Genomic DNA, 27,576 nt, shown 5'->3' with positions numbered 1-27,576 from the left:
TTATTTCAAAACAAAAATCTTAAAGCAATTTTTTAAAATTTACCCTTAGAAACCTTTGACACTTCTAGCTTACAGACAAATTTACCTGTGTGAAACAAACATATTCATTGTTTATATTAGCAAAAGATTACAAATAATCTAAATGTTCATTTATTTAAATAGCAGCAGACTAGTTAATAAATTATGACACAGCCATAAAATGGCACTGTTCAGGCATTTTGTAAAATAATGTAAGTGGAAAAAGCTACTGGCAAAGTAATATACATAGTATGCAACCAATCCTCCTAAGAAATGCTAATATAGATACCCAGGCATGTGCAAAGAACCGATGAAACCAGAAATGGCGGCTGCTATGGAGAAGGCAACTGGTTTGCTCTAGGACAAAGACGAACAAGAAAACTTTCACTTTTCACTGTGTATATCATTTTGTATGTTTTGAATTGTACACCATGAGCAAGTTGCACCTATTTAAAAAATAATCTAAAAGCATTAATATTCAGTATGATGTACCAGGTCCTATGCTAAACCTTTTAGCCTCATTTTATAGATAAGAAAGCTGCCTATAAATGGTTAACCTAACTTCCCCAAGGTCGGATGGCTAGTGATTAAGAACCGAGATTCACACTCAGGCTTTATGCTTCTAGAGTCTGAGTGCAATTTTCTAAGAAAGTTCTGAGTTCCCAACGTTACTTCTACAAAAGCTTTGATCGCACATTAACTTGGTGTTAATTGGCATTCTAGGGCATCAGAGGGTTAAAAACTGGCCATTCCCACTCCCACCCCCAACACCACAACCACCACTGGAGGGACATCAAAGTCTCGGGGAGACAGGAATGGCAACATGCCCAAGCACATACAGTGGAGTATCCACGGGGTAAGTCAGGCACGTGGATTAAAGTACAGTGGGGCTACCAAGACAACACTGATTCATGCCATAGGCAGGGGGTGGGGGAGAGATGCTCAAAAACTTCTGCATAAATGAGACAGCCCTCTAACTGAGTTTTGGAAGACAGGCATTTGATTGCCAAGAAGGAGCTACTTTGAGGTCAATTTACCAGATGAAAGAAGAGCAAAGCTAGAAGTGAAGGTAAGTCCCAGAAATGTGAAAAGTTTCACAAGGCTGCAGTATGGCTGTCCCTGGGAGCCAACAAGAGATGAAGCTTGACAGGCAGGTAGGGTCAGACGAAGGAAAGCTTCACATGCCATGGAAAGAGGTCTTAGGCAGTAGAGGGAGGAGTGACCAGATGCCTTCTCACCTTCAACACTGCCTTGATCACCGGCACTCCGTGACTCTGTTGTTCAGGCAGCAGGTTGCTCTTCCATCTTACCCTCCCCACGGCCAGGAAGGTCTGGCTGATTTCCTCACCCATCATGCAATCCCTGGCCTTGCACTCCCTGAGCTCCTCACTTGGACTGATTTCCACTCTCCCTCTTCACCTCAGCCTTCCTTCCTACCGCCAACCCTTGTCCTCATAAGGAATTGTTCCACCATCAAGATCAATAATGCCTACCTTTCCAACCTGTTTATTTTAATTATCCCTGTGGTACCTGATTTCAATGACAAAATTCTTCCAGTTTGTTGAATCTCATTTTCCCCCAGACACAAACATTCTCCTTCTCACTCACCTACCTCTCTCACATGGGTTTTGAAATACTCTTGACAATATCTTAAACCCCTAAGTTCATTCTATTTATCTTCTCCACACCTGGCTTCATTCTCTATAGCTTGACAATTCACAACTGTGCCTCAGGCTCATATCTGTATGACACCTGCCTTCCTGGTCAGTAGCTCCATGGGATGCTGAACGAGCATTCCAAACTCTACATGACCAACACCGAGTTCAATGTTCCTCACACACTTGCTTTTCCCCAAAATCTGCTCCCTATCTCCAACCAATAACACAGCACAGTTAATTCTAATGAAGCAGTCCTTGAATCACTCACTTCTGTTTAACCACACTACATCCACTTTTCTTGCCTAGACTACTACAAAGCTTCTTACTAGGTTTTTGGGGAACAGTCATCACAATGTTGCTAAAGTGACTGTTAAAACCCAAGCATACACTCTCTAAGCCAAACTCAGTATATAAACGCACTACCTTCCCCACAGCGTGGGACATGACTCCCGAGAATGAGGACATGACTCCCAAGAATGAGTTTCCCTGGCACCAAGGGATTACTACTAAGCACCAGCAGGTGATGCAACTAGAAAAAGACCTTGACTAAAAGGGGGAAATGGTAAAGGCAAATGAGTTTTTATGACTAAGAGACTTCAAAATGAGTCAGGAGGTCATCAGAGGGGCCACGCTTAACACAGTAAACTGCAGTTTTTATCACCCATAAAACTATTACTTAGTTAATGTGTTTATTAACCAAGAGCCTGGCTAACTTCTAAGCCTTAGCCTGGAACTGGAAACAGGTGCTTGCCTGTTTTCCCCCATCACGCGGTTAACTCCCACTCATCCTGGGACAGAGGCCCTGATGCACTGAGGTTCTTCAAGTACGAGTTCCAAGAGTGGTCTGAACTGTGATGGCAAGAAGACTGAAGTCTTCTCTAACTACCTGGTTTCTTATCTTGTTTTCCAGCAGATTCTAAGTTCCCTAGACACAGGGGCTATGACTATCTTATAAACCTATTCCCAGGACCTACCAGTTCTTACTAGGGGAAGATGAATGAAAAGGATGAATGAATCAAGGGAAGCACTATTCCCGCAAATGAATACGTAATTGTCCTGATAGCAGTCAGCTGTTCAGAAATGGAATCAACAAGAAACAAATGCAACCTGCCACAATCTACCAGATTAAAAGGAAAGAGACAGCACTCAATTCATTTTATAAGGTTAGCATAACCATGATTCCAAAACCAAATAATACTTTAAGAAAAAAAAAAATATATATATATATATAAAGGCCAATCTTGCTCATGAACTTTTATGTAAAAATTCTAAGCAAAACATTGGCTAAGGAAATCCAGCAATGTGTTATAAAGGAGAAGTGGGGGGAAGGGGAACGGGTAGGGGTATTGGGTGGGAGTGGAAAAACACTTTAGCCCAGATGGATCTATCCCAAGAATGCATGGCTTGTTTTACATCAGTTATTATAATTCACCACATCAATAGATTAAAGGAGAAAAGTCATGAGATTATAACAAAAGAGGCAAAAAAAAAAAAGGCATTTGATAATACACAACACAGTTATAAAAAAAGGAAAAAACCTTAAACTAACAATTGAAGGGAACTTTCTAAACTTCATAAAGATATTTATGAAAAATCTACAGTAAAACCCAAACAGCTGTGAAACATCAAAATCATCCTCTTTAAAAACTAGGAAGCAAGCAGACCAGTAGCAACACTGAAGGTGCAGGCTCAAGACAGGTCCCCGAGGACCCAAGGGCCAGGATGGAGTCTGGCATGGCAGGGGGAATCACTGAAGACACTGCAGCAGGGGAAGTGTGCTTTGGAAGCCATCAAAGGCAGCTGTCAGGGTGGACTGGAAAGGAAGAGACTGGCGAGGAGGCGACAGCAACAGTGCAGCCAGGAGGCAAAGGGGCTGGCGGAAGTGAAGGCCTGAGCAGGCTGGCAGGAGCCCACCCGCAGGAGCAAGACAACAGGGGCAGACAAACTAATTACAGAGAGGAAGAAGCTATTTACGAAGAGGAAAACACATGAGTTTAACAAATTTTATGGCTGCCATACTTTTTAATCTGAAATACCAAACAACCACAGTTAGATAGCTATTATCAATACATTCAACTAACCTATCATATCAACTTCTGAAGAAAAGCGGAAGGCATGTGTCTTCAAGACAAGCAATATGTTATCCAAAATCTAAAGATTAAGGCATATCCACATTACCAGGTAGAAATGGTGACTTCTTCTTTATAATTTTTTTTTCCTTTTTATCCAACTTTCCTGGGCTTTCCTGCTCTTTTTCTTGCTCTGCATCTGTAGGGTCAGTTGGCTCACTTGAAATATTGGAAATGTCTGGATTTTGAATCTGGGTTGCAGAGGTCTTGGTATGGCTGGAGTCGTTAGGATGTGCTGCAACTGGAATTGAAGACAGCCCACTGTTTTCTAAGGCTTGCTAAGACAGAACAAAACTAAAAGGTTAGAGGATATGGTGACCCACACTGTCTACCAAAATTAATCACAAAGATGGAAAAAAGCTTTACTTATAGAATTTTAATTCTACTCAACTAGAAATGAACCTCTGCATTTCCAAATAATCACTTATAAGTAAGGTTTCCAACTTTTTGAAGCTGTAATATCCCTTTTGATATCTTATATTTCACCCCTACACAAAATATTATTTGGCAAGCACCTGCATTTCTAACTTAAAGGAAATCAAAATTAATTAATTTTACTTTTAAAAATCTGACCCAAGGAAACTTGGTTGTCTCTAAACCAGATTTGAGAATCACTATTTTAGGACACAGATTAAACTTGGATTTACCCTTAAAACATTGGTTGTGCCAAGATATCCTGACATTCCTTATGCCCCCAGCCAGCTTTTTACTACAAATATAGGGGGGGAACTATCTCTGTAATAGAGAATTTATTTGTATGACTATAGTGCTGGTTGAGGGGGCAGAAGATTCAGGACAGAACCATCACCCTCCTACCATTCCTGCATCCCCACATCCGCACGGTGTGTCCACACATGGATGAGGGAACCAATACTGACTCTCAGGAGTCAATTTTTTTTTAAATTGTAAATATTTACAATTGGCTTAAAAGAGTTACCCCAAGAAAAAACAATATTTCTTATACCTCTGTGAATAGGAACAGATGTAAGAAAGTTCTGAAAAGGCTATTCTTTTCAACTAACTTCACTTAAGAGAAAAAAAAATTAGGACTTTTAAAACAATGTTAATTAGGAATTAAACAAGCACATTTTGTTTCACTGTAACTTTTTAAACTTAGATATTTTTTTATTTAGGCCCCTCTGCAGAAGCCCTGTGTATTTCTCTTCCAATCCTTTTCAGCCCCGACAAGCGCATCGGAGCAGAGCCCTCCCAGAAGCAAGCAAGCACGCTCCACCTGGAGGATGTCCTGGTTGAGCCCCACGGAAATGCTCAGCTGCTGGCCAGGGTGAGGAGGCTGGTCAGCTTCCACCTGCCCTGGCTCAGAGAGTTCCAGCAGCTGCTGGATGACATCGGTGACTGCCTGTGAACTCTGCTGACTTGCTGAGGATGGGACCTGGGCTTCTGGCTGTTGAAGAGGTAAAGTCTGAAAGAGGGTGGCCTGAAACATAAGATTTTCACCAGAAATGGCAAGAATTATTTTATTTTCCACCTTCCATTTTTCATACACAAAACAGAAAAAAACAGAGGTACCCTCCTCACAAAATTTAAAATCTAACGTCACAAAACTCAATGTTAATGAAATGTCTCGATTATTTTTCTGTTAGCCACAAAACGGGCTCCTAAAAGAACATACTCAATGAATTATTCTATTACAATTTGTCTTCAAAATTTTTAAGTGTCTATAGTAGAGAGTATCAATTCAAGATGGCAGATGGAGCGCACAGGTCCTCATTTTCCTGCTAGCCCATTAAAATGACGCCAACGGAGGGAGCGGATGTAGCTCAGTGGTACATCCTAAAAAAAACAAACTCTCATTGGCAAATGGATGTAGCTTAAAAGTGGTTGAGCATCTGCCTTCCATGTATGAGGTCCTGGTTCAATCCCTGGTACCTCCTAAAAAAAAATTTTTTTTAAACGAAGTAAAGGAATTAAAAACAGCATAAAGTTACAAAATAAGAAATAAGAAAGAAATCATTTTGGTCAAAAAACATTCAGCAAATACCTGGAAGACAAGGAGACTGGAGGCATAAATGCTTTGTAGAGCTACAGCCAAGAACATAGTGGATGGAGTAAAATAGATTCCTGAAGCAGCTCAGGAAACAGAAATGCAATGTGAAAAAAATAGTGGATAAATAGCCCTGAAAACAACTCTCTTGTCTTCCTCCGTTTAGGATGTGCAGGGTTAGGCACTTACCACACAGGCAAAGAATGAGGACCTGCCTCTAGATAGAAATGAACAAACACTCCGGGGAGAGCTAGGGCATCTCCTGTGGCACTCAGTGCCCAGACTAAATAAAGTCATCTGTGGTCAGCCACACAGAGACACCCAAGTTCCAGGGCTGGTCCCCGGGCCACTCCCTCATAAAGGGACCCAAGCCAATCAGCAAGCTCCCTTCATGCATAAATACTGCACTCACGCGTTTGCTGTTGCCTAACGCTGAAATACAAACAGGCAATCTGAGATTACAAAATACCTGAAAGAACGGGGAGAGGATGCAAGGCAGAGAACTCAATGAGCAGAACTACTTTAAAAAGAAAATTCTAGTTAATACCCTCAGAGATTTCAGAAAAAATATATCAAACAAGAAAAGCATGTCTTGAGACCAGAGAGAACTCTCAGAAATTAAAAATTTTACTACCAAACAAAAACCAACAGAAGAGTCACCAGGAGATTCAAAAAGATAGCAAAAAGGCCACGATTTAAAAAAAAACAAAAAAAAAACAATAAAAATAAAATAAGTGAGAGGCAAAATAAGACACATGGAGACTCAGTGCAGGAGGCTGAGAATCGGTTCCTTGCTGGGCTTGGGAAGTACAGATGTACTACACAATTGAGAATGTGCTTACACATCCACACTAGGGTGCACGGTAGGCACCATGTTTCCAAATCCTAGGTGTACTACACGACTGAGAACACACACATCCACGCTAAGGGGACTGGTAGAACAGACACCACGTTTCCGAATCTCAGGTTTTAAATGAGGACATAACTTTAAACAAAGATCTGGATTGTTGGTCTAGACTATTCACTACACCTACACATCTGATTTGCATATTGCCAAAGGAAATGTTGAAAACGCTATTATTTGGCTATGATTTACACTTTGGAAATTATATTAAAAGAAACAACACTCAGTCCAACAGAATTTTCTAAGCTTAATTACTAGGCTCTACTTACTCTCCAGTTTTAGAATTAATGAAGCATAAATTGAGGAATCATCCCAACTGCCAATATTGTGGAAAAAAAGAAAAGAAAAAAACAAACACTAAAAATGGCCCTAATTTTCTCAAATAAATGTTAACTAGTCCATTTCCCATATGACAGGAGGCAGCTGCTGACTGAAACACAAACTGCTGAACTGAACTGCTCAACAACTCAACAACCAGCTAGCCGTATTCGGGAACATGTACCAAGCTTCTGAGATTTTATAACTTAGTATATTGCTTTAAAGATACAATATTCTATACTTGGATTTTTTCCATTTATTATTAAAAATTGACTGCAAGAAAGTAACAGGATTAACAGAATGAAGTTGAACTAGGAATGCTAGGAGTAAAGAAATAAAAATATCCATGTGTATGATTGTACATCATACAATTTAAAATGCATGTACTGGAAAACATAATTTAGTGTCCCAAAAGTACCAAGACTCTGGAATAATCATCACTGTCACATTAGACATGGAGAAATATTATCTACGAAGTATAAATAATTCTTAAATTGTAAACTTAAGGATCTATTACAATAACACTGACTGCATGATTTATAACTTCATAAATTAATGATGACATTTTGTCTTTTTTTCACTGGCTCAGATGACAATAAATCAGGGTCATCTAACAGTATTCTAAAGTTTAAAAGGATGGGTTTTCTTTCACTAATTAAAAAAAAAGTACTACCTAACCTTCATATAGAACAATTTCATAGCACTTTTATGGAACCAGATAATACTATTAAAAGTCACATTTAAGATGAACAGACTTTAGTAAAAAATATTCTTCCAAGAACCAGATTACTGGGGGGACAGTGTAAAGTATAATACATGCGGTGTAGCAGTGCTCCAAAATGTATTCAACAGATGCAAAAAAAAAAAAAGAACCCAGATTACTAAACTTACCGTTAAAACATGAGCAGTCTCTGCAGAACTTGCTGAATTTTGTGGCCCAGTCATGTGCATCTTGCTGATATGAGCATTTAAGCTCCCCAAACTTTTAAATACACAACTACATTCTGTGCAATTATAGGTAGGGCCATTTTTTACCTTAAGGGGGAAAAAAATAGAGATAAATTATTTCTCACAATTGATTATTAAAGAAACATATTTAAGTTATGGCAAATCATAATTTACCCTTCTATTCAAAAAGACATAATAATCCAACCCTTCCAACATTACTTTTTCTTTTAAATTAGATAGCTTCAGAATCAATGACTCAGCTCTTAAATTAATACTGCCAGTATAAGATTAAAATGTTAAATAGTGAATGCTGGTCAGTTAGACTTAAATGTCACTCAGACATAGCTTTCCAGGAGCTAAAACATACAAGTTAGGAAGCATGGTCAAACTAAATTTTTCATCACCAATTCAGATAGTCAATGTCAATGACTACTTTTTAAAACTATGATAAAGATAAAAGTAGGTGATAGAGAATAGTGAAATGAACTGGAACATCTATAAAGGAAAAGAGCATCTCAAATATTCTTTCATTATCACTCAAACCCAACATTAGTAATTATCACACTCAAAGGCTAACTTGAAAACCTGATCGTTTCCCTCTGAGCCTCAATAAGACTTCACCCCGTTAAGAACCAAATATAAGGCTTTAGACTCCAGGGAACGGGGTATCGCCAACTCATGCTGGCAGACCCTCTCAGACATCTTACTTATCTCATGGCCCAGCTGAGCTGCCCAAGGCTGGATCCAGGGGTCTCCGCACAGCGTGGGACACACCAGCCCCGAGCCTCCCTGAAGGAGTTTCCTAAACACAGGGATCCTACGACCCACCGGATCCTCCACCCTCACAGGCCAGTTCTGCAGCACCCCTGAGATACTCCAGGTGCTGTGCAAATACATGAGGATTCCTAAGCAATCACCTGCACAGAGATAAGCTTATCCAAATGGATTCCTCAGCAGTCTGAAGTAACCTCATGTCCCAGTATTATGACCTGGCTAATATTATATGCCCTTCCTAAGGCTTAGATAACAAAACTTTATTTTAAAAAGTAACTTATTTATTGTGGACTCCTGAATCTGTTTATAAACTGTGAGGTATGTAGGGTTTGGGTTTTTTTCTTCCTTTTTAGATTTGATCTTACTTATCTAAGTTCAGACAACTCCTTACTTTTTTAGGTCCAGATAAAAATGTACCATTAACCCTCAGTTCATTTATTTGCTTAAGTGTTACTCAAGGCGTTATTCCAAGGAAGGAAGATATATATTTGCTTTTAAGTATATGACAGTTTCATCCTACAAAACAGTGTTATAAAATACATTGACCCATGATAAATAAAAGTATTTGTTTTGGGAGCAGATGTGGCTCAAGCAGTAGAGCACCTGCTTTCCACATGCGAGGGGTCCCAGGTTTGGTTCCTGGTGCCTCCTGAAAAAACAAAAATAAAAAGCAAACAAAGGAAAAAGCCAACTCAGGGAGCCCGACGTGGCTCAGTGGTTGAGCACTGGCTTCTCATGTACACAATGCCAAGTTCAATCTCCAGCCCCTGGTACCTCAAAAAAAAAAAAAAAAAATTGTGTTGTTTAAATACTTCTTTATATTCTATAATTAGACTATAAATAAATTGAAGACACCAAATCAGGACAATGATTAATGCTTAATAGAAATACTTCCCTGTAGAACCTACAGGAGTACGATCTGAAGATGACAGTGCTGTGAGCCTCCGGTTAGTGGGGACAGCTAACCTGCAGCCAGAGGGGAAGTGACCAGACCAGGGCTGTGTCTGGCCAGGACCGTGTATGGTCCCACATGTGGCCAGACGGATATTTAGCAGTATTAGCAACAGGAAAAAACTCCTCTCGATTTCATTTCTCTTCTTTCAGTTTCTTACAGATGACATCTGTGTTTCAATTTTACTAAAGGAATGAAATAGCCAAACATTCAGATTGATAGCTCTAACTAGCAAAGGTGTTACTGTTGTCAAACACCTATCACCAAAACTATAATATGCTGTCAGTAAAAAGACAAAAATATTATTTCATCATTTCTTTCCTGGACCACAAGCCGAGAGCCACAAGCTCCCTCCTCGCAGGGTCTGCTCAAGGCCACCCCCTCTGCATTTCTGAAGTGGCGCCTCTCCCAGGCTGGCTGGCTGGCTCGCCTGCCTCGCGCCTGTCCTTGCCTCGGAGTGGACCCTCTGCACGTGGGACTGCAGGTTCCCCTTCTGGGAAAAGGCGGCGGGGCAGAAGGCACAGGCGTGGGGCTTCTCCCCCGTGTGCTTCACCATGTGGGTCTGCAAGGCCCCCTTCTGGTTAAACGCTTTTCCACAGTCACTGCACTTAAACGGCCTTTCACCTGCAGAGAAAAAAACAATCCAAATGTTACATAACTCCGTACTGGGAGAGCAGCTTATGGTTTAAAAAGAGAAAGGCTGACATGACTCAAAATATCAATATTTTTCTCCAAAGGCTAGAAGTATGACATCAACGTAAGACCCAGCAGATGTAACGGCCATCGGGGGGACTTGGGCTTTATCGACACTTGTCTTCAAACCTTCAATACATTTGCAATGAAAGAATAGATGTGGGTAAGAACACGTATATTTGGGAAAATACACACGTACAAATCTATCTTTGGTCACAATGATTCTACGGGGGTCAGGTCTGCCAGCACGGCTGCAAGGCGCTCCCAGTGAAATAACCCTGTGCTACCTCCAGCCGCCCTGACCCCTGCCGCAGCAGGACAGAGGCCCCGCGCCAGGAAGGGCTGCACGGCGCTGCCCGCAGCACACTCTCCAAGTGCAAGAGGCCCCTGCAAAGCAGCTATGCCCCAGCTCCAGGGCAGGGGGCAGAGGCTTGATCTGGGAGGGAGGCCAGCTGCAAGGACAGGCATGGGAGCTCTCCCCAGGGAAATGCCTCCCACAGCCTCTGACTAATCTGGGGTTGAACAGTGAGCCACTCCGACCCGGGATGGTTCCTGGGAATCACATCCGTGGTGCCTGGTGACCAAAGCTGTCCCCGTCAGGAGCGCCAGGCAGGGAACCTCTAGGCTACCAGTCCCGGGCTGAGCCCAAGATGGCACATGAAGTCGTGAGCTGTGGGCATTGCCTCCAAGCACCACCTGACCAGTCAGAAGAGAAAGCAAATGGTATAAATACACTGAGATTAGCTTGGTATGTGTTAATCACAATTTAACTGGGCCAACTGACAGCCTCATAATCAAAACAAAGACAATATGAAACACCATCTAACACATGCACATCACACTACACTACACCACTGCACGAGTCATCAAGTTTGACCAGTATTTCAGTTAGATGGTGCCTGCCCAGTTGCAGGGCAAACCAAGACCTAAAAAGAAACCTAAAGCAGCAAACTGTACCAGGAGGACATCGAGTGACAGAGAAAGAGACAAGCAAACAGCAGCTCGCCTCGAGACTCCCACTCCCTCGTGGCTGCCCCATGGCACACGCCGCAAGTGCCCGTGGGAACTTTCCTCAAATCAAAAAGCCCTTCTCATCATTGAGCTTGGCCACCCAATTCAGAAGCATGCTCTTAAGCAACTAGAGGAGACTTTCCCTGACCGTGATGTTACATCAGGTAAGGGCACAGGCACCTGCTCTGGTCTCTGAAGTGCCCGTGCTGCTCTGAGAGGCAGGACAAAAGGACCTGCCTGAAAGCTGGAGTGCTCTGAACACTGGAAAAGCCATGTATTCTCCCTGAGCCTCAACCTTCTCACCTGTAAAATGGGCTAATGATCCCATGTTTTATAGTTCAGTTAGTGATGGAAAAATCAGAATATAGGGACTCTGTGTTTTTGTAACCTTATACCTAATTAGCTGTCTAACACCTAGTATATACTTAATACTCAGTGCATATTTATGAATTAAATGTAACATCACACTGACAGTAACCGGCTCTCAATTACCGATGGCCTGTCACGAAGCAGGGCACAGCAGGGGCTCTTCTGTGAACACTGCTGTTACTTTTCGCTTGTGACTTATCACAACTCCAAGAGAAAGATTCATTCCCCACCTCTCAAGTGAAGAAACAAAACCACAGAAAGATTAAGCAATTTCACCAAGACTGCACAGAAAACAATGGAAAAGCCAAGAAAGCATCCAGGACACGCTGCCTCCAAGGCACATTTTCTTTCCTTCAAACCACATGATAAATCATCCAAAAGTAAACTTTTTTCATACCTGTGTGTATCCTAATATGTCGGGTTAACTGACTTGGCTTTTGAAAGGTCTTTCCACAATGAGGACATGAATACGTGAATCCACTCCTGTCAATGTTCCGATTATAGGACCTTGTGCTCGAGACCCTGGAACAACACGGGGGGAAAGAGTCGTTAAGCAGCCTCCCTTAATCACAATTTCAAAATGAAAATCCTACCAGAATGGTCTGGTGACTTAGTCATCAGAATCTGCTTTAATGAGAAACTGATCACACACATATATAATACATACACATACACACATACATATACACACACACATATTAGTTTTGTGTATTCAAAATCATGAAATTCATTTTTCTACTTCTGATGAAAAGAGAAATGTAGTTTGTCCAAAGTAAAAACTTGCAATTTTTTTGAATTTCTCTTCTAGACAAAGCTTTACCTATGAGGGTCAACTATAAAGACATGAGTAGGCATGATTTATACATTTACACTGAATCTGATATCTCATCCAGTCTCCTTGCTGTAAACACCATGGAAATGCTGATGACTTCCAAACCTAGACTTCCTACTCGTCTGAGCTCCACACTTACCTACTTAACTCTCCACTTGACTCTCCTCATGGATGGTGGATGGGCAGCTTGAACGCAACTACCCGAAACGGAACTACTCATTCATCATCCCACAGCCTGCTTCTTCCCACTTCAGCAAATTTGCTTTTGGGGCCCAGCGGATTCTTCTCTCCCTCACCCTTCGCACGAGGCCATCTGCCAAGGCCGTGGCTTCACCTCCCGACACTCAGGCCTCTCCACTCTGCAGCTGCCGCCGGGGCTCAGAACAGCACCATCCTGGGGGCGTACTAGCTCAACACCTCCTAACCGCCTCCCTGCTTTGACGCCCACCCAGACAGCAGCCACTGTGAGTCCTTAAGCCGCATCACCTCACTTTCTCGCACACCCAGGAAGGGCCACCTCCCTGAGCCCTGCATCCTCCTCCCACCGCCCTCCAAAGCTGGGTGCTGCTGAGGGCTTTGCAGCAGGCACCCCATCGCTAGAGTCTCACTTCCATGGCACACCCACACGCACACCTACCTGCCCACCCTCACAGCCCCCAGCACGTCCCCGAGCCACTCCCTTCACAAGGCCGGTCACTAACCCATTGACCAGGCTCGTCTCTGTCGTCCCCACGGGAACGGAACGCTCCAGGAAGGTGGGGACCTCGTCTGCCAGGCTCCTCCCTCCTTCCCCAAGACCCGGGACTCTTGCTCTCTACATATCCAACCAGCAATGGTCTAAACGACCGCGCTCAAACCACTGAAGAAATACCAGAAAAAATCTGCTTTACAACTTCATTAAAATAAAAGCTATTGTGTGCAGAAAGTATGCATTGTATCTTGGGGGTTTAAAAACCACTGAATTTTTGAAATATTAGGTTGGTACCACATCATGTTATTAAACAACAGGCAAATAAAGGAAATTAGGAAACATCAAGAGATCACTGATCACGTGGAGATGCTCAGTCCATACTTACGACCGTGAAGCTAGGAGGATAAAGGACTACCACCAATCCTTGGGCATTGTATAAAATGTATTAATTAACTGGTGTCGGACCTTTGTTGTTGTTATAAAGTACAGATATTTCCTAAATATTGGGGCTGTGGAATTGTGGTAAGTGAAACAGCTAATACAATAGTTAAAATAATAATTGATTTTGCCTTTTAAAGTGTGTTCAAGCAGTTGCATGTGACAAGTGATGATCACCATTAGCTAACTTGAGCACCGACAGCAGGACGATCTCTTTACATCACTGTATTTAGAAGTGGAAATATCGGTATCATACATATAATCAGGAATAGATCAAACAAGAAGTTTTTAAAAGGATGTTAAGATTTGCTAGAAATAGGGGAGCGAATATAGCTCAAGTGGTTGGGCACCTGCTTCCCGTGAATGAGGTCCTGGGGTCAATCCCCAGTACCTCCTAAAATAAAGAAAAGAAAAAAGAAACATCTGTGTGTGTATATAAATGTATTCAATTCCAGGCATGCTTGTGCAGACTCTGAGCTCTGGCACCAGATTTTTAAGGTTTAACTCCCTGATGCCTTTAAATCCCTGACTAATGAGATGTACAACCTTGAGAAAGTTCTTGTCCTTCTAATCTAAGGCTTCTCATCTGCAAAACATGGGGCTAAAAGCAGCACTCCTTAGTCAGTAAGAGGCCTGGGAAGGGGCTTCCAACCTGCCGCCATCCACAGCTTGGGGGATGGGTTGGGGCAATGCCAGGGGCGTCCCATTCCTTGGCCCCTGGTGGGCCTTGCACAGGGTGGGAGCCTTGCGCTGAGGGCCCACAGGCAGCAGTGAGCATAACCTGAAGAACAGGCAAGTCTGTGAACCCAGAAAGGCGCTCACGCCGGCACCTCCAGCTGCCCTAAGCATGCTCGGGTGGCTGGAATCAACCGCTACCAGCAGAGTGGCCCTGCCATGGACAAGAAGAAAACCATCAAGAGGCCAAAGATCAAGTCTTTTGTGAAAGTTTATAACAACCATCACCCCATGCCCACAGCGTCTCTGTGGTCACTCCCTTGGACAAAACTGTTGCCAACAAGGCTCTGAGACCCTGCTCTTAAACGCATGGCCCAGCCAAGGCCAAGGCCAAGGAGAGGTACAGGACAGGCAAGAACAAGTGGTTCTTCCAGAAGCTGCTGTTTTAACTGAAACATGTTTAGTTAAACCAAAAAATGTTTAAAAATGTTTTAAACATTAAAAACGCAAGAAAAATAAATTAAAACAAACAAAAAAAGACACACCAGCACTTGATAGGGCTGTCTGCAATAATCAAATGAGATTTTACTTCTATCTACTATCTACTCACCAAGCAGGATACATGCGTTCCCACCAGGTTAGGGCCGCTAAGTGAACTGATACAGTAAAAGGTACTAATGAGGCCCTTGAGAAGCCGCTTTACACACTCGGGTGCCTGTCACTGACTGGAGCGTCCCTTCCCCACCGCAGACACGAACCACGTGCCACACCACGCTAGCTGCGCTGTCCCAGTGTGTGTCCTCCTTCCCACAGTGGCAAATGGGGTTAATCAACCATAACGAAGCAGGCCAGCCTTTAGCCCAACATCTGCGTTTCTCTACCAAGCCCAAGGCGGCTCTGACCTGACTTTGTAGTGAGTCTTCATGTGCTCCTTCAGCTGGGACGACGTTTCACACTCTTTCTTGCAGGCCTTGCAGGCGTGAGCCCGGCTTCCCGCCAGCTCCTGGCGGTGCTCCGCCATGTGGATGGCCAGCTGACTCTGCAGCGTAAACTCATCCCCGCACTCGGAGCAGATGAGGTTCTGGAAGAGAACGCATGCTCCGTCATCAGAGCCGAGCCACCCAGAGCTGTCCACTACTCCTTAAAGGAACTGGTAAAGGACAAGACCCCACGCAAGACACACACTCCTCTGCAACAAATACCACTTCTCTCCCCCAAAAAATCATTATGTCCAAATTTGAATATATAAAACCACATTTCTTTATTGGAAGAAAAAGAGAGAACCACTGGAAAGATGGTAAGAGCACAACTTTTGAAGGCAGTGAACGGTCTCAAATGGGCTGTTGGGTAATTTGTATTTTGTCCACCCATTCTGTGAAAACTTCAGAGAAGCAGAGTAATCTCAACACCACCTTACTTAATTAAAAATTTAGTTTAATAGACTACGTTAAAACAAAATGAGAGCTGATCAGTTTTTAAATGGAAATACCTAATAATTTTTTCTATTTGGTTACAGGCAGAGAAGATTACAGAAAAGCACGGGGGCTGAAAGCGGGTCCTCGAGCTGCTGTCCACCAGACGTCGGGCTCCTGAAACGCGTGCGGACCTGAGGTGGGAGTCGACCACACACAGGATCTCAAAGACTCAGCACAAAGAATGAGACTATCGCGATTATTTTATGTTTGATTTGACAATATTTGGATATACTAATAAAATTTATTTCACCTTTTAGATTTTACTTTTTTCACTGTGACTACTAGAAAACGTAAGGTTTCTCACATGACGTCTCACTAGATAATGCTGGTCTGGATAGTCTAGAGCTGGTTCAGGGTCCTACCCTGCGGCGGCCTGTGACCAGCTACGCCAACTTGGGCCCAAAGTCACTCTGCACCTATGAAGTGGGCATCAACCACCAGCTGCCCTCACAGGCTTCCGATGCAGGTACACAAAACGACGCGTGTAAAATGCTTAACAGTGCGTGGCACAGAGTAAGTCCTCAGTAATTACGTCGATCAGTAGCACATGTTGACTTGGGGCAAACACCAATTAATTCACTCATTATAGAGTTTCACAATACATTTACTTACATGATGCTCAAACTGAACTGTACAAACATGGGGGAAATGGGTATACCCTGTCAATAGGAAGGTCGTTTTCCCAATAACTATATATACAGCAGTTTCTTTCACTCAGACTTTCTTCCAATTATGTTACACTCTAGCTTTTTCGTTTGTTGGTTTAAGGTATTGGGGGCTGGGCACAGAACCCAGGACCTTGCATGTGGGAAGCTGGCACTCAACCACTGAGTGCCACTGAGCCAAAAGCATCCCTGAGTTGCTTTTATCATTTGTTCTGCTTGTTGTTTGGTTTTTAGGAAGCACTGGGAACTGAACCCAGGACCTCCCACGTGGGAGATGGGCACTCAACCGCTTGAGCCACATCTACCCCCACGAGTTTTTTTTAAATGTATGTAAACATCATACCTTAAAATATGAGGTCATTAACTGATACTCCTTAAAGCAGCCTTTGTGGGACAAAGACAAGGATGAATAGAATACTTTGAGTCATCCAACAATGATTTCAACTTAATTTTAAATTAGCATTTTTGTAAAATAATGTAAGGAAATAACAGATTACTAGATTATTAGCAACTTGCTGATAGTAAAGAAAATTTTTTCTAGGAAAATGCCAAAAAGAAGAAAATATCTCTGAGAATGAGGCATCTCTTTTAAAATACATATGATTTCTGCACTCTTCAACGTTAAGTGGCAGAAAGAAAACATTTACTTTTGTAAGCCTGACTTACATCCTCGCCCTGCCCACCCTCCTGGCAACCAGGGATTTCACTGCTCCACTGCAGACCTATCTTCTCTTCACTCACTTTGCTGCCACGTGATCACATAATTGTGTTACGGGGGTATCTACACGGATATTACACAAACATTTGTCAGTTTTCTGGCTGGGCTCTCTGGTTTATGTAAACCTTGCTTACAGCTGCGAAAAACTGGACAGAGCCCAGCCCGGGCCGCTGCCACCCACCTGGCACAGCAGCAGGCCCAGGCGGGGCCTCCCCTGGCTAACAGTGGACCACAGTGCCCGCCCAGCGCACTCCTTGTCCACTGCGAACACGGAGCCGACCCAGGCGGCAGCAGCCACCGCCCTGGCCCCAGGCTGCTCCAGGCTAACATCACTCATCAAGAGCAGCCCGCAGGAGTCACCCGCCTCACGTGGCATTTAGTCAACCTGCGTTTTGCTGAAGGCATACTCACCTTTTTCTTTATCTTTTTTTATCAAATAAACTTATGGCAAAGATTTTATTTAACGCCTAGTTAAATGTGAAAACAGGCAGATGTTACAACTGGTTTAAAGAGGAATCCAAAGAACAGACACCTTTTTAGATTATGAATATTGAAATGAACTTGCAAATACATACAAAACTAACTTTTTCCTGGTGGTGATGGTGGGGAAAGGGGAGTGTGCACGTTGTTTCTCCACTGAATAGGTTTCATTTGTATGTCCAAAGACAAAAACCATTTGCACTACCATCTTCTTCTCTACGATTTACAGAGCTATAAAAAAGCTCAATGGCCATGAAAGACTAGAATCTTATAATCCAGACGGACATGCTCTAAACAAGGAATAATTTTCAACTGGAAACACCCAGTAATCACTTTTGCTTATTCCAAATTTTCTTACACTGAGAGTGTGGACAGACTCTGCCTGCTTTTTTGGTAGTATGTTCCCACCAAAAGATTTGCTTCAGATATTCAAATCCACACCGCGGATGCTTGACACCTCACACAGGCACGCTGAAAGCTGCTGTGCGTGTTTGCTCTTCACCTTCCCAGCAGGCACAGGTGGGCAGGGCACTCATCTGGCAGGCTAAGTGCTGAGGGAAGAGCAGAATTCTGTGGGGTGACTCCGATTTTTCCTGTGCTTTGAGCTCCATTTTGAGGCCAATGGAGGCAGCGATTTTAGGAGAGGATGGTTCTTTAGGAAGACTGGTGGCTGGAGAAAAGACACTGTTCTGGCCTTCGAGCTAGGGAGGAGAGCAAGGGAGGAAAGCGTGATGCGGGTGGAGCCAGGAAGTGAGCAGGGCAGGAGGAGGGCAGCAGGGAGTGCTCCTCTGGGACCCAGGTTTCAGAAGAGCACCAAGACCACTGGCATTTGCATTTCAGACTCTGTCCTTTGACCCCTTAAAAACGAGCTTGCGGCTCACGCTCTTGGTGCCCACCACTAACGCCACGGGAAAAGGCCCGGGTCTGCTGTGAGTTGAGAGTCCATGTGCAGAAGAGCTGTCCCAGAGGTGGCCAGCTCAGACAAGCTCATCCCCAGCCGACCTGCCAAGTGACTGCCCAGAGCGACGCCAGGTCAAGGCTGCCTGGCCTGGCCGAGACCAGAAGAAACTCCCAACCAAGCCACGCATTTATGAGCTAAATAAGTACTTGCTGTTTAAGACACATTTGGGTGGTTTGTTACATAGCAATTGGTAACTGATGTCAGGCCCGTATATAGCAAATTGAGCATGCTTATATCCCAGTTTCCCTTTCTTAGTTGGTTTGGAATCCTTGAAACATAGCCTGACATGCAATACTGTAAATAGTAGGTGCAAGTAAATGTTGAATTGAAAAAAATTAAAAATTAAAAATTAAAAAAAAAGTTGAATTCAATCTCCTCTTTAACAGCAATCAATTGAGATAGGTACTCTAATACACATACTAACTTATCATAGCCCACTGACATCGACATCCTACCATATGAGTGAAATGCAGAAATCTTATTTCCATTGATGGCCCCTTTCCACTTTCCACTTTAAAAATGTAATTGTCAAGTATTTCTTCAATGTACACTGAGCACATCACATAGTTTTTGCTTCACCTATCACATATGATTTAGGGATTCAAGAGAAAGACAATGTTACACTCACCTCTATTTTTTACCTACTCCATTCTCCTCTTTTCTGTTTAAAGTTCCAAGCCTTTTTCTGTTATCATTTTCTTTCTGTTTGGAGAAGTTTCTGCAACAATCCTTTAAGGGTAGGTCTGCTAGCAACAATATTTTTAGTATTCATTCATCGGGGAATGTCTTTTCCTATATTCCCCAAAGGATATTTTTACTAGATATAGAATTTACAGTTGACAGTTCTGTTCCTCCAGTACTTGAAAAGTTTGTGCAACTTCCTTTGGCCTCCATTATTTCAGATGAGAAATCTGCTGTCAGTTAAATGGTTTTCTTCTATAGAGAATAGATCATTTCTCTCTAACCTCTTTCAAGTGCCTCCTTGTCTTTCAGTTTTCAGAAGTTTAATTATGATGCATCTTGATATGGATGTTACTCCACTAAAGTTTAGGGCATTCACTTCAGAATCTGGACTTGGGGATTAACGGTAGTAGGATGGGCTTTAAGAATGGTCATCTATCTTTCACAGCATTCCTCTCTTCACTTATAACTTACATCATTGCTTTCTTCAAATTTAATACTTAGGTCATTGACTTGATTTTTTAAAAGATAACGCCAGAGATAATAATAGGCTGTAGTGAAATAGTGTAGTTTTATCACCCCAATCCAGAGGGAATGTTTTTCAGTAAAAGGTGATATAAATTATATAGAGAAATATAATAGCAAAAACATTCAGAAGCAGCCTTGTTAAAAGCATGGATCAACAGCAGGGGCGAGTGATGTGCTAGACTCCAAAAGGAGTTTTATCAGTTTCAAAATTAAAAACAACTTTCTAGAATAAAAGGAATGATTAACAGCACAAGAATAATCAGTACTGAATTTTAAAATGGAATGATACACATTAGTTTCCAACTAAAAGCAACAGAGCTTATTTACTTTCCTAACAAATAATGATTCTTGCCTCTCACTGTAAAATTCAAATCTGTCATTTATAACATTACCTATTAACATCTTTCAAATGAGTGGGATTCCTGGAGAAGCAGATTCCAGTAAACCCAGGTGAGCTGTTCTGACTGAGCAATGAATCACTGGCAGTGAAGTAAGGCAGAGGCACACCGATGGATGCCAGGCCACAGGTCAGATTTCGATGGCCATGGTCCAGAGGGGCAGTTGGCCCGTTTCCTCAGTCACCGCCACAGCTCCATTGGGGGTACTGAAAGGACTGACCAGTGTTCCAAAACCAAGCCCATGATGTGAGCTTCCGCTTTAGGCCGTTTATGGTAACACAATTGCAATGCCGCCCCACAGGGCAAGGCCTCACCAGTCCCCTTCCACCCTGCTGCTGCCTGCCACTGGTGCTTTCCTGGCTGCAGCAGGCAGTGAGAGCTTCCTTTGGAATCACTATAACTGGCACATGAGCGCCAGGAGCCCCGTGGAACAGGGTGCTCACGGGCACCGTACGCTGGCAGAACGTCCACAAGTCCCCCGAGTGTCACGCTATTATCAGCCTGACGGTCCTTTTCTTCCACTTCTCTTGGGCACCTGAAGGCACTGGGTAAAGTCGGGGTGGTCCTGACTGGAAATCGGCTCCCCTCCCTCACCAGTGTCGTCCCCGGCCCTCAGGCCTGATGAAATCAGAATCTCCAGGATGCACTCAGACAAAGGCGCGCCCGCCCTCCCGCTGTGATATCATAGAAGTGGAGGGCACCTCTTCAGCACAGGCTGAGTCAGGATAAAAGGCAGTACTTCCGATTCCCGTGGGCAGGACTGTACTTTCAGGATGGTTTCTACAGTCCGTTAGAGAAGGCTCCTTGAACATGCGGGGCATGGAAAACTGCGCGGTGGCGGCCGGCGCTCTCCTGAGCGTGCAGTGGGCTCAAGTGTTGCTTTCTGCAACTGCCTACTGCCCCTGAGGATTGCTCTCCCCCACTGCCGGGAGTAAGAGGAAGAGAAGGCAGGGTGAGCGGCTCCTGGTTTAAAGAGCTATTCCTTTAACATGCATGCCCCAGGCTGTTTACGCCAAAGTTCTAAAAGTTTGTTATTCTCTTCTTTTCTCTCAAGTTTCTAGGTTTTTCAGTTAAGCTTCATCTTACCTGTCCTTTGCTCATTTCCACCTAACTTCTACTTCATTTATGGACAACCAGTGTTTCGTGACCTCGTTTTGCTCTTGGTAGTGCTGCCAACTTCTCCCTTGTAGTCCTACTCAGCCCCTCGTGGAACAAACAATCTTGCATGAATGACACCCTCTTAGTGCTTTTTTTAGACAATTTTCTTTTTCTCCCCTTGAACATTCTCTCCTCTCTAGGCAGTGGGTGACCTTCTGACCCCAGGAAGGTCACATCTCCCCTAAAGACGGGCTTGGCTGCCCCTCCCTAAGAGACGCCACCCCTGCTCACTGCCAGTCTCTCCTTGTGTCTCCTTCCTCAGGGCCCTGCTGGGAAGCAGCAGTTCCAACGAGTGAACACCTGCTCCACGCTGGACCGCTGGCCTACACTGGCGGTGGAGCTACCAGGGAAGGAAGACATGCTGCAAGATCAAGTGTGATCAATGACAATGCTCAGCTGAGGAGACTGTTTCCGTTCTTTTTTATATCGCCTACTTCTGTCTTCCGTTTTTCATTTATTTTAAGACAAATCAGAGAGCATTTTTACAATGGAAGCTTTAAACCCTCATTTAATTCCAACATCTGAGTCACCTCAGTGTTGTCTGTTGACTATCTTATCTCATCTTGGTGGGATGAGTAATTTTGCTTTTATTTTTTTCTTTAGGAGGCACCAGGAACCCAACCCAGGGCCTCCCATGTGGGAGGCGGGCACTCAACTGCCTGAGCCACATCTGCTCCACGGATGAGTGATTTTTTACTGCATCCTGGATGTTTTGAGTATTCCACTGTGAGACTCTGGATCGTGTTCATTCTTATTTTAAGCAGGCAGTCACCCTGTTTATATGTAGTGAGAGGTCCAGGTGGGGTGGGGGCTCACATTCTCACAGGCCCCCTGGCACCAGGTGGGGGGAAGCCACCTCACATCACCCAGTGAAGCCTCATGGCTGCCCCGCTGCCCCGCTGGCCCCATCCTGGTGGAGAATCGGAGCACTGCCTGCTTCTGCCAGGCAGAGGAGGGATGGGTGGCTTCTACTTGGCTGTGCCCCCAGGCGGGGAAAACCCGTGCCCCTCCTCTGCCAGGAGAGGGATGGAAGATGAGCTGCGTGGCCCCACGCAGTCAGGGCAAGCGGGCTGCTTCTGCCAGGCAGGGGCACAAGGGCTGGAAGAGCAAATCTCTGTGCAGCGCCCCTGAGCAGTTGGGTGGGTATTTGGCTGGAGTAGGGTAGGTGCTGTCAAGGAGTTTCTGTTCTGTGAGGTCACTCTCCTCCTGATTTTGGCTGAGGAGAACAAGCTTTTCTTGGGGTTATTTGGTCTGGGTGTGCTAGAGGAAAGCTACAGGCTCCTTGAGTGAATGAGAGGAAAAGGGATGCCCAGGGACACTCGGTGCCTGTCACTCTTAAGTGCCACTGATGCGGGCTGTGGGTGGGAGGCTCTTCATGTCTTCATAGATCACCTGAGCTGTCTGTGACCTGTGGGTGTGGGCAGTGAGGGCTGCAGCCCTGCCCTTGGGGACCATGGCAATGACTCCAGTCCCCGGAAACAGTTTAGCAATGCAAACCCTATAAACTTTAAATATTCAGGGAAAATGCAAACCAAATGTGCTAAAAGCTTATCTAAACTGTATAAAGTCCATGCTAAAAGCTTACCTATCAATAAATCATTTTTCCTTCTCAAAATCATGCCTGAGTCCTGGCCTTTCTATACACAAATAATTAAACCTCTCTCAACTTCTACAACACCATGTACCCCGGCTGTCCACCTGCTCTCCACCTGTCAGTCTTCTGTATCTTCTGGCTGCATTATGTCCAGGTATTTTTAATTCTAAGAAGGGACCTGAGTACAATGGGGCTATTCCATCTTGACCAGAACCTCAAGGGATATTTTTAAATGCCAGTAAAGCTCAGGAACTATTCCAATAATTATTATAATATGCTATATTCAAATCAATTAACTGAGAAATAAATACATACAAAATAGAAACAGGCAGTCAAAACTGTATTATTTTAATATAACTAGGAAAGACTGATCACTGTTTTCCAACATCCATCCTTCCCTTCTTACACAATAATGGATTTCTTAGTTGAGCACGTGACTGCCCAACTAAAAACTGTATTTCTGGACCTTCCTGACCACTAGGTGCCCCTGCATGACTGTGTTCAACTCAGAGGGGTGTGAGCAGAACTGACAGTCAATTCTGGACCACGCCTTCAAGGGGCACACACCCTCCTGTGGCCCTCCTTTCACTCTTGGCTGGTGAGAGCAGGGAACTGGCTGTAAACCATGTGATAGAGCAACTCAAGGGGGCAGCAAATCAGCACGCACAGGTCCTGAACAACCCCAGAGCGCAGAGCTGCCCAACAATCTCCACTGCACAACTCCAGCCAGTAGGGTGTATATGCAAACTAACACAACCACTGGAAAAAGAGCACTCTCTCTGTTTTCATAGTGCAACTACACTTTCTACATGTGATTGTGGGATACATACAACAAAGTCTTTTCTTCTTCTGTCCATGAAAAATCCCAAGCCCTAAATTTATAAGATCAGGTTACTGAAAATTACAGCCCCAACTTTCAGAATCCTCAAACCAGGACTTCGTGATTAATCAAAACCTCTTTTCTGACTATTTCACCCTTTTCTTCATCTATTAATATTTACTGATCACAGAGAGACTCTACTGTGTGAGAAAAGAAATCAAAAAGAAGAGTTTAGCAGTAGCAGAAATGTGAAGTCGGCTGATTTCAGGAAACATACAATTCATAAAGGCCTTTTTTGGCAAGAAAAGAATCAGAAACTATAAATGTTTCCTTTCTTCCAGCTTTAAGAGTGAGAAGAGAAGATGGCTGGAGCTTCAGCAAATGGAGCAAAGGGTTCAAATGAGACTTGGCTGTGGAGCTGGCTCCATAATGGGCTCCTGCCTACGAGATGATGCGGCGACAGAACACAACAGCAAGAGCCTGGCGTATGCAAGTGAAGTAAGTGGAAACAGCAGTCTGAGGTGGGAAGACATGGTAGCCCCACTTTGGGGAACCACCTAGAGAGGGATTTGGACAAAGTCTAGGGAAGAGAAAAGATAATAGGTGAAGAATTCAAAAATATTATGTGAAGGCTCAAGAACGTCTAGAAACGATAAATGATTGTTGTTTCTCTTTACGGCTATAGAGGAAGTCAGAGTAGTAAATTTTTGACAATCACAGTTATGTCCAAATCGTCTCACCGGCTCTAGCCACTGGCAGTGCTACTGGTAACCTGCAGTGCTGGCGAGGGTTAGAGAGTGGCGCAGCCTTCTGCCGAGTGTCCAGTCTGCCCTTGATCATCACCCCAGAATGTAGCGCTGGAGTCCACGCCCTGGGCCCATCTACAGTATCCCCGTCCAGCCCATACCACAGCTACATCATTTCCACAACTCTCCTGCCGGGGTTCCCGCGCCCACACTCCTTTCTGATTACAAACCCTGGCCTTGACACAGGCACTCATCTGCCCAGGGGTGAGCTCCTCAAGAAGGCCTGCACTCCCCAAGCCTCAGCTCGGGCCTCGGCACCACTGCATGCCCAGGGCTCTGTCCCTGCGCGGGGACCTCTCCCAGCTCCCACACCTGTCTCATTTCTTCAGGCCACCCCCATTCTGTGAAGACAGCAAGGTCTCCACTTCATAGAGGAAAGCAGGGCTGTGCAGCGGCAGTTCCCTCCCAGGAGCCAAGGCACCGCGGGCACCACCCACTCAGGAGGGCACAGGGGCTCACACCCCCAGGGAGAAGGCGACAGACACCGTTGTTACTACACACACACACATGCGCGGCTGGCTGAGAAAGGGCGGGGATGCCGTGAAGTCCTATCTTTGTGAAGCTGGCTTTCCTCAGATGCTGTGGTTAAAAAGCAAGTACTGCATGAAAATTAACAAGTACATAAAATCCAAAATCCATGTGAAAACCAACATGGAATAAAAAATTCCAAAACCAATGCAAAAACCCACGTGGAATAGGAACTTTCCAGGTATAAAAAGCTGTGCAGCACCAGTTATTCATTAGCACCCCCATGTTATATTAGAATTTCTGTAGATCAGAGAGGTGGTTTTTGGTCTGTCTAAAGTGACTGAGCTTCTTTGCTTGGACAACCAAATAAACAATTTCTCTCTTTGGGGAAAAAAAAAAAGCTGTGCGATGCCCAAAATGAAGGTGCATTCATTTTTCAAATGGTTACTAAGTTGTTCAGACACAGGTTCTTACTATCACCACTTGATCAACAGAACCCTTAGGTTTTGGCCTGGGGATGCCGCTCATATTATGAGACAAGGAGGAGGCTGTGACCTGGGAAAGTCTGGGCGTGTCTGCTCCGCCAAAGCAGGAGCTGCCTCCGTCTCCACAAGGAGACCTGCACTCTGTTCTCTGATGCCACCCTCACCCCTGCTTCTCAGGTCAAGGGAACAGGTGTCTCCTCTGTTTAATTATTGTACTTTTTTGAGTACCAGGGCCAGGGCCTGAACCCAGGACCTCATATGTGGGAAGCCAACACTCAAATCACTGAGCCACACTGGCTCCCAGGAGTTGGTTTTTTGGTTTTGTTTGTTGTTTGTTTTATTTATTTTGGGGGGCACCTGGAACTGAACCCAGACCTCCCATGTGGGAAGCAGGTGTTCAACCATTTGAGCCACGTTCGCTCCCCATACCATGCTACTTTTCTAGGTCACTCCTATTCCCTAGGATGGGTACATTTGAAGGTGGACCATCTATTATTATAGCAATGCCAAGCTACTGGAGCATGATAGTGGTGATGTGGTAATAAAGGGTACGTGGTAACAAAGAAAAGGGTCTTTGTTTTAGGGAATACATACTGAACTATTTTGAGATAAAATAACACAATGTCCACAACTTTAAAATTGTTCAAAAATGAGGAGAACAGCTTACAAATTTTAACAGTTGGTGAATCCAGGTGAGGGGTATATAAACATTCCGTCCGCTCTTCCAGCTCTTCTGTAGCTTTGAAATCTTTCAAAATAAAAAGCTAGGCCCCAGGATAATGCTATCACTACATATTATGATGATAAATAATAATCAAAAGTGATTGTTTTTAACTGCCTATATGCCAGTTGAAATCAAAACCAAAACACAACTCTCTTAATAATCAATTATGAGAAAAGAAGAAACAAAATCATCATTATTTGTGAGATTATACACCTGAAAAACCCAAGAGAATGTGAAGAATGTCTGGCTATGAAATTAATACACAAAATGTACTGCTTTCCAAGAGACAGGTAACAAACAAAGTGAATACACAGCTCAAATATTTCATATATTTTTTTTTAAATCTTTAAGTATTTTAGAATAAATTTAAACATTGTACAGAATATAAACAAAACATCACTGAAGGATGTTGGGAAAACTTGGTGAACAACTGGAAAGACATACCACATACATATAAAGACCCAATATTGTAAAGATATTTAAATCTCCCATGAAATAATCTATAACTTCAAAGCAATCAAAATAAAAATAACAAGATACTCTCTAACTAGACAAAATTCTAAAGTTCACATGTGATAATAAGCCAGAAAAGGAACATAAGAAACCTACATTCATTACATGAAGAAACACAGCAAAGATAAATCAGAAAGACAATGGAGGGGTAACCTGGGAGGGCTGAGAACGGGTGGGGCACAGGAGCCAGGGAGGTTTCTCCCAGGATTCCTTTCCGTATCATTTTGCCTTTTAAAACTATGTTAACATGCAAATAATCTAAAGCTACATTCCCAGCCCTCAATCCCTACTCTGTTTTGGGCTAGTCATTTTGAGATCACACTAATCCTAGCCTTAAATGACAGCAGTTCCTTGAGGGTTATCTGTGGGTCACAATGTACTTGAAAAAAAAAAAAAAGCAGCACTGATGGCTAATAAACACAGAAAGATAATGAACTTCACTTAAAGAAAGGCAAACTAAATCAAGGATAGCACCCCATTTTAAAATTATCAGACTGGAAAGATACGTTTCTAATATACAGTATTGAAAATCATATGGAAAAGTGAGCCTTTCATACACTACTGACAGGAGTATTGTGTTGGGAAAACCTCACTGGAGAACAATTTAACAATATCTGTCAAAATTCTAAATTCCTGTATCATGTAGCCTAGCAATTCCATGACTAAGCAGTGAGTGGTCCAGGGCTT

The 27,576-nt window shown here is 43.6% G+C and overlaps 1 protein-coding gene and 1 pseudogene across 3 annotated transcripts in view; one reads left to right on the top strand and one right to left on the bottom strand.

Moving 5' to 3' along the window:
- ZNF236 (zinc finger protein 236) overlaps window positions 1-27,576 on the bottom strand; it is a 152,181-nt gene that overhangs the window by 102,325 nt on the left and 22,280 nt on the right. For 2 of the 3 annotated variants that reach the window (XM_058277909.2, XM_058277912.2), the window contains exons 4-9: window positions 15,318-15,496; window positions 12,177-12,301; window positions 10,158-10,330; window positions 7,924-8,067; window positions 5,040-5,243; window positions 3,855-4,083 (exon numbers count right to left, since the gene is read on the bottom strand). In XM_058277909.2, coding sequence (XP_058133892.1) covers window positions 3,855-4,083; window positions 5,040-5,243; window positions 7,924-8,067; window positions 10,158-10,330; window positions 12,177-12,301; window positions 15,318-15,496 — 1,054 coding nt within the window. The remainder of the gene's footprint in view (window positions 1-3,854; window positions 4,084-5,039; window positions 5,244-7,923; window positions 8,068-10,157; window positions 10,331-12,176; window positions 12,302-15,317; window positions 15,497-27,576) is intronic. The other variant, XM_071208593.1, reaches the window with a different exon arrangement.
- Window positions 21,078-21,282, top strand: LOC111764244 (small nucleolar RNA U3; annotated as a pseudogene).

Source organism: Dasypus novemcinctus, chromosome 16, assembly GCF_030445035.2.
Source record: "Dasypus novemcinctus isolate mDasNov1 chromosome 16, mDasNov1.1.hap2, whole genome shotgun sequence".
Taxonomy (NCBI): domain Eukaryota; kingdom Metazoa; phylum Chordata; class Mammalia; order Cingulata; family Dasypodidae; genus Dasypus; species Dasypus novemcinctus.
Note: the sequence above shows the minus strand (reverse complement) of the source record. Positions and strands in the feature narration are given on the sequence as shown.